This window comes from Momordica charantia, assembly GCF_013281855.1.
Source record: "Momordica charantia cultivar OHB3-1 chromosome 9 unlocalized genomic scaffold, Mcharantia_2.0 BLBB01000009.1, whole genome shotgun sequence".
NCBI lineage: Eukaryota > Viridiplantae > Streptophyta > Magnoliopsida > Cucurbitales > Cucurbitaceae > Momordica > Momordica charantia.
The window spans coordinates 2,294,494-2,300,755 of record NW_028275167.1 but is presented as its reverse complement, the minus strand read 5'-3'; the positions used below and the strand labels follow the sequence as shown (position 1 = coordinate 2,300,755).

The 6,262-nt window shown below is 39.2% G+C and overlaps 1 protein-coding gene across 2 annotated transcripts; it reads left to right on the top strand.

Moving 5' to 3' along the window:
• Positions 1–230: 230 nt before the first annotated feature.
• LOC111018733 (casein kinase 1-like protein HD16) lies at positions 231–6,177 on the top strand. Of its 2 annotated transcripts, none has more exons than XM_022294963.2 (16): positions 231–1,061; positions 2,808–2,939; positions 3,037–3,110; positions 3,190–3,259; positions 3,385–3,440; positions 3,518–3,589; positions 3,710–3,804; positions 3,887–3,950; positions 4,065–4,194; positions 4,291–4,509; positions 4,680–4,810; positions 4,924–5,098; positions 5,183–5,273; positions 5,382–5,539; positions 5,637–5,825; positions 5,918–6,177. In XM_022294963.2, the coding sequence occupies exons 1-16, from the start codon at positions 627–629 to the stop codon at positions 5,975–5,977; spliced, it is 2,151 nt and encodes a 716-aa protein (XP_022150655.1). In that variant the 5' UTR covers positions 231–626; the 3' UTR covers positions 5,978–6,177. The 2 variants fall into 2 exon arrangements, with proteins under 2 accessions (XP_022150655.1, XP_087974188.1); XM_088118062.1 differs by having other exon boundaries at positions 4,668–4,810.
• Positions 6,178–6,262: the final 85 nt, after the last annotated feature.

The window sequence follows — 6,262 nt, the reverse complement described above, 5'->3', positions numbered from 1 at the left end:
CTAGTCTGAATAATTATTCGATTGGCCCAAAGAGAGAGTTTGATTCAAAAGTCCAATTCAAGTAGCCCATCCAAATTAATGGATTGACTTTCATAAATTGGGCCGGTCTGACCTAAGCCGAAAAAATGTATTAGGGCCTGAGGCCCATTGAGAAAATGGGCCGAGAATCGGGTTTGGGCCAGACCCGGTTCAATAATAAACTGACACGTCGTACGCTTTGTACTGCGCAGACACTTGAACCCTTTTCCCCTCTGGGTCACCGTCGGCATCTCTCTCTCCTCTCCTCCCGCGCTGAAATCACGACGATAACGAAATTTCCGAGCGGCGATCAACGGCAAGGGGTTTCTATTGTGGGATTTGCCCTTGTATTGGTCACTCCGGCGTTTGCTACATTCGTCTGCAACTTTCGGCTGTATTTCTCTCTCAACTGCTCGTCTTTTTTCTTATCCTTGAAATCGGTGTTCTAGGGTTGCGTCTTTGCCTGTTTCTAATTGGTCGTGGTTTTGAGTTTGCTGGGGTGTGTTTTGAGGAGTAAAGGAGGTTATTCCCGTTCCTGTGGATTTATGAGGAAAATCTTGGTCTCTGTTTGGGGTTTTGAGGGTGGGATGATTCTTGAACGATGAACGATGCCGGTACTGCGTAGCGGAGTGCGCAGGGGCCGGGCAAAGCAGCAGAAAGACGTGTTGAGTCCGATCGAACCAGAAGGAGAGGCCATTGCGACGAGGACAAGGAGGAGGAGGAAGGCTGCGGCGGCGGAAGGACTGGTGCCCAATACTAACGAGAAGCAGTTGCGAGAAGGAAACGAACAGCAGCCGCCTCCGGTCAATGATAAGGTAGCTGCCGTAGTAGCGACTGCGGAAGAACATCGGGTGCCGAAGGATTCTTTCCGGGTCAGAGGTGGAGACGAGGTTGGAGTTGGTGAGGTAGGAGGCGCTGCTGGTGGAGCCAAGAAGGAAGAAATTGGGGAGAAGAAAATGGATGATCACGACAGTGGAGCAGGAAGCAACGATAAAGCCCACGCCGTTGAAGAGGAGGGAAGCACTGCGCCGCTTCCCGAAAAGGTTGGTCCTTACTATAGCTGTAGTACCAAGTAAAATTACGGACTTGATATATTTTTCGTTTCGCTGCATGCATTGGTTGTTCTGCTGTTTAGTGTTTCACATTTCGCTCAATGTTGGAGTCATATTCTTTTCCAATCTCTAGTTTGTTTTATAATGTCTCCAGCGAAAGGTGGATTTTGTGGGAACATATTTCGAGACCATGCTTGATGAAAATGTTGTCTCTCTATTTGTTCAGAAAGAATTCTTGTTTCGATTCTTTTAACCCTTATTATCAGAATCACAGAATTTAAACGTGTTGTTTTAAGTACCTTGAGTTGTTGGGTTTCATATGGAGTTCTGGTAGCTTCACGGGTTGGATGTCTAATTGTCCAGCGTGTGTTTGGGAGTGCAAGTAGAATGAGTGATTTTGAAAAAAGTGTTTTAAGTATAATTGATTTTTCAAAATTGCCATTCAAGTGATACCTTAAAAAATCAATTTAAGGTGGTTTTAAACTTTCCTGGAATAAATTTTTTAATTTGCCAAACATGATCATTGGAAAGGGAATTGTCTTTGACAATGGCAAAAGTAAACACAGCCTAGGTGCAATACCTTTGCTTTTATCATTAGGCTTTTCCAAATGCGGAATATCCTCCCAGAGTTACGAAAGTGGAGGTCACTGCAATTCCCTTTGATGCTGGATTATAAGATAATTGGTGCAGGAAGTAATTAAACATAATTAATCGACTTGCAAGTTGGTTACTTTAATTTAGTAGTTTATTTTATTAATTATTTCCAATTTCTAGTTTAGTAAGGTTATAAATAACCAGGTTGTATGGAAGCTTTTGGTATCCATCTTAGTTTCACGTAAACCTGCCACATTTGTTTGGTATTATAGCCCTTAGTTCTTCTAAGAAAGGAATTATATCAATAAGCTGTAGTTGGAGTTGAAGAATCAGTGGTGGAGTGATAATTACCGTCCACCTTTAATGAAATAGGGTTCTAGAGATCTTTCTATCATTTTGGGAACTTTTCCTCCTTGAACATGGCTCTTGCGTAATCCATTTTAGTTTCACTGGGAATTGCTGCATTAATTAACTATCAATTTTGTGTTTTGAACTATAGTTTACTGTAACTACCACAACTTCAAATCAAGTTTTCTCACAGGTTTTTCTGCCGAATATTATTATGGTTTAGATCCATAATAAGCCAGCCAAGTTTTTGTCTGCTTGTCTTGTGACCATATCCTTAGTTAATGACAATGCTGAATGTAGTCATTTGGGAGCTGCAATATTCCTTTAGCTCTCTTAAGTTTCTTTAAGTGGATAATACCACATAACTTCAGTATCTTTCCATTTCAGCATTAACATCCCTTGTGCTTTTATCAATAGTCAGGTTTTCAACAATAATGTGCATTTTTCATCCACCTCTCTTTCCTTCGGACGTTAGTATTTTGCTAAATTTATAAATAATAAAAATTCTCAAATATTGCATGTACTATTGCGTGCTGATTGTATAATATGATTTTTGGTTTTTCAGCTTTGTACTTCTAAATATATATTTGTTGGTAAATTTTTTTGTTTGAATAATGTTGCAGTAGCATGGCCAAATTCAAATAGTTTATCTGTTTATGGTCTCTGCACTTTTATAAAAGGCTATTATGACCTTTCGAAAAAAAATTTAAACCTTTCGAAAATAAAAGGCTATTATGAGTTGCAGTACATCATTTATTTTCACTCCATTATAATTTTTTCCCCTAAATCCTACAGATTCAGGTGGGTGGTTCCCCACTCTACAGGATAGATAGAAAGCTGGGTAAAGGTGGATTTGGACAGGTTTATGTTGGACGACGTGCCTCCACTGTTAATACAACTGAGAGAACTGGCCCCAATGCTGTGGAGGTAAGCATTGGATGGTTTCGATTTACACACACAGTCCTAGCCCTCTCTCGCTCTTTCTCTCTCCATATGTTACATTGGACAACATTTCTGATGTTAGGTGGCTTTAAAATTTGAGCATAGAAGTAGCAAGGGATGTAATTATGGGCCACCTTATGAGTGGCAAGTTTACAAGTGAGTGGCCATCTCATCTCTCTTCATCGATTTTGCTATATTATTTTTTGGTGAATCTTATACTATATCAATCCCACAGTACTCTTGGTGGTAGTCATGGGGTACCCCGGGTGCACTACAAGGGCAGACAAGGTGACTACTACATTATGGTATGTTCTCATCTGTCTCTTTCTCTGGTTTGCTTTTTGGTCAAATCTTCATTGTTTTGATGGCCATTCTTTTTCCTTTCCTGGTTTTTATACGACATATTGATTAGAAGCTTTTAATTTTTCAGGTTATGGATATGCTGGGGCCAAGCTTGTGGGATGTCTGGAATAATAACTCTCATACGTGAGTTTAGTAGAAACTTTTCTGAACTTACATTTGAACCTTGTTTTTTTATTAATTTTTTTTTTTTCTTATTTCAGTATGTCTGTTGAAATGGTTGCATGCATTGCAATTGAAGCAATATCCATATTGGAAAAGATGCACTCTCGCGGGTAAGGGTCCTGTTGGAAACCATGTAGATTTCACTTTTCTTACTGAATGTGTAAGCCTGTGCAAATGGCACATCATGTCTATTTTAAAATACCTAAATTATTATCATTTTGTTCTGTTAGGTACATTCATGGTGATGTCAAACCTGAAAATTTTCTGCTTGGTCCTTCAGGGACTCCTGATGAGAAGAAGTTGTTTTTGGTTGATCTTGGATTAGGTATATTACGACTTGCATCTTTTGTCATTTAATATTCGTTTGCAGCATGTTGCATTACTCTATACGTTTTTATTGTTGGCAGCAACTAGATGGCGTGATGGATCTGGCCAGCATGTCGAATATGATCAAAGACCTGATGTATTTAGGTACACCTATTATTATGTTATTATACTATAAATCTGTCTCCTGTCCATCCTCAGGGTATTCCTGATACTATTTATTGTTTATGGTCTTGGTTCATTTGCGTTTTACTTTGACAGAGGAACAGTGCGCTATGCAAGTGTACATGCTCATTTGGGGAGAACTGGTAGCCGGAGAGATGATCTAGAATCTCTTGCCTACACCCTAATTTTTCTCCTTCGTGGTCGTCTGCCTTGGCAAGGATATCAGGTTGATGAATAGTTTGGTATCTCCTGCATATTATTTTCTTAACCATGATGGTTTGAATTTCTTTTATGATAAGACTTAACCATAATGATGTTACAGGGGGAGAACAAAGGATTCCTTGTTTGCAAGAAGAAGATGGCTACTTCTCCGGAGACTTTATGTTGCTTTTGTCCGCAGCCCTTCAAACAGTTTGTTGAATATGTGGTGAACTTGAAGTTTGATGAAGAACCTAATTATGCAAAATATATTTCACTTTTTGATGGAATCATTGGTCCAAATCCTGAGATCAGGCCAATAAATACAGATGGTGCTCAAAAGGTATTGTACGGGAACACATAAACACGTGTAGAAATATTCCCCCCCCCCCCCCCCCCCGCCCCCAAAAAAAAAAAAAAGAAAACTTCCACGAACCATGATTACTTTGATACATTTGGGGTGTGAAAGGATCTATCTTACTGAATCTCCATCTTCTGAAGCTTATTTGTCAGGTGGGGCATAAGCGAGGCAGATTGACTTTGGAGGAAGAAGACGACGAACAACCAAAGAAGAAGGTTCGTATGGGCATGCCTGCAACACAATGGATCAGTGTTTACAATGCTCGACGGCCAATGAAGCAAAGGTATTCATGCATGAACTGATAGAATGTGCTTTATCCAAATTGAGATGGAATAAATGAACTATCCCCAAATTTAGATTGAACTGTTTGAAATTATAGTTTATTTTTCAATGTAGGTATCATTATAATGTAGCTGACGCAAGGCTAGCTCAGCATATTGAGAAAGGGAACGAGGATGGCTTGTTTATAAGTAGTGTAGCCTCATGTCAAAATTTATGGGCCTTAATCATGGATGCCGGCACCGGGTTTACATCACAAGTTTATGAACTTTCACCCCATTTTCTTCACAAGGTAACTCTTTTTACCAGATTACATTATGTAATGAATATTGGGTTTGTTTAAAGTTAGTTATTGATTACTTGGTTGTGTTTGAAGGAATGGATCATGGAGCAATGGGAAAAGAACTATTACATCACAGCAGTAGCCGGAGTAATTACTGGGAGCTCGTTAGTTGTAATGTCAAAGGGTTAGTTTCAGTGTTGAAACTGCTTTTAGTTTTGGAGATTTTGATTGAGATTTATAAGAAGAATACTGTATTTTTTTTCTTTATTGAATCTCAATTTAATGGCTCCAGGTACCCAGTACTTGCAACAGTCATACAAAGTCAGTGATTCTTTTCCTTTCAAATGGATTAACAAAAAATGGAGAGAGGGATTCTATGTAACGGCAATGGCCACCTCAGGAAGTAGGTGGGGTGTCGTTATGTCGCGCGGTGCGGGATTTTCTGATCAGGTAATTTTTTTTTGTATCATTAAAAAATAAAGTCATCTACCCCCAGTCATACAAGATTACAGATGACAGAATTGATGGTTATTATCGTAAATTTCAGGTGGTTGAATTGGATTTCTTATACCCTAGTGAAGGTATTCATCGTCGATGGGATTGTGGGTATCGAATTACAGCAACTGCAGCAACTGGTGACCAAGCAGCCTTTGTTCTCAGTGTGCCGAGGCGAAAACCTGCTGATGAAACACAAGAGACCCTCCGAACATCCGCTTTTCCGAGTACCCATGTCAAGGTACAGAACTTCGAGTCTGTTAAGACGTGATGTTCGTTTTGATGGTTCTGTGTTGTTTTTTTAACGTCTAAATCTAATCATTCCTACTGCAGGATAAATGGGCAAAGAACCTTTATATTGCATCCGTATGTTATGGAAGAACAGTTTCCTGAGCTTCTGTCTATCCTAACCACAAAAAAAGAGGCACACGCAAAGACCTTAGTGTTCTATTCATGGGGCTATAGAAAAGCTCTTGATGATCTAGTCGAATTAAATGTAATTAAGTAGATACTATCTGTTAGAATGCTTATGAAGTATGGCAAATATAGAAAAATTCGCCCCATTGTTAATGATAATTTTAAGGCTTTCATCATCTTGTTTCAATTCTCTCTCCCCTCATTCGTTCAAAATTTGCTTAGAGAGTATTTTGAAAACGTTTAAGAAAGTTCAAAATGATA

Coding starts and splice junctions, on each gene's coding strand:
- LOC111018733 (XM_088118062.1), top strand. CDS start 627: ATGCCGGTACTGCGTAGCGGAGTGCGCAGGGGCCGGGCAAAGCAGCAG. Junction 2,940..3,036: donor CTGGCCCCAATGCTGTGGAG/GTAAGCATTGGA, acceptor TTCTGATGTTAG/GTGGCTTTAAAATTTGAGCA. Junction 4,811..4,923: donor CGACGGCCAATGAAGCAAAG/GTATTCATGCAT, acceptor TTTTCAATGTAG/GTATCATTATAATGTAGCTG.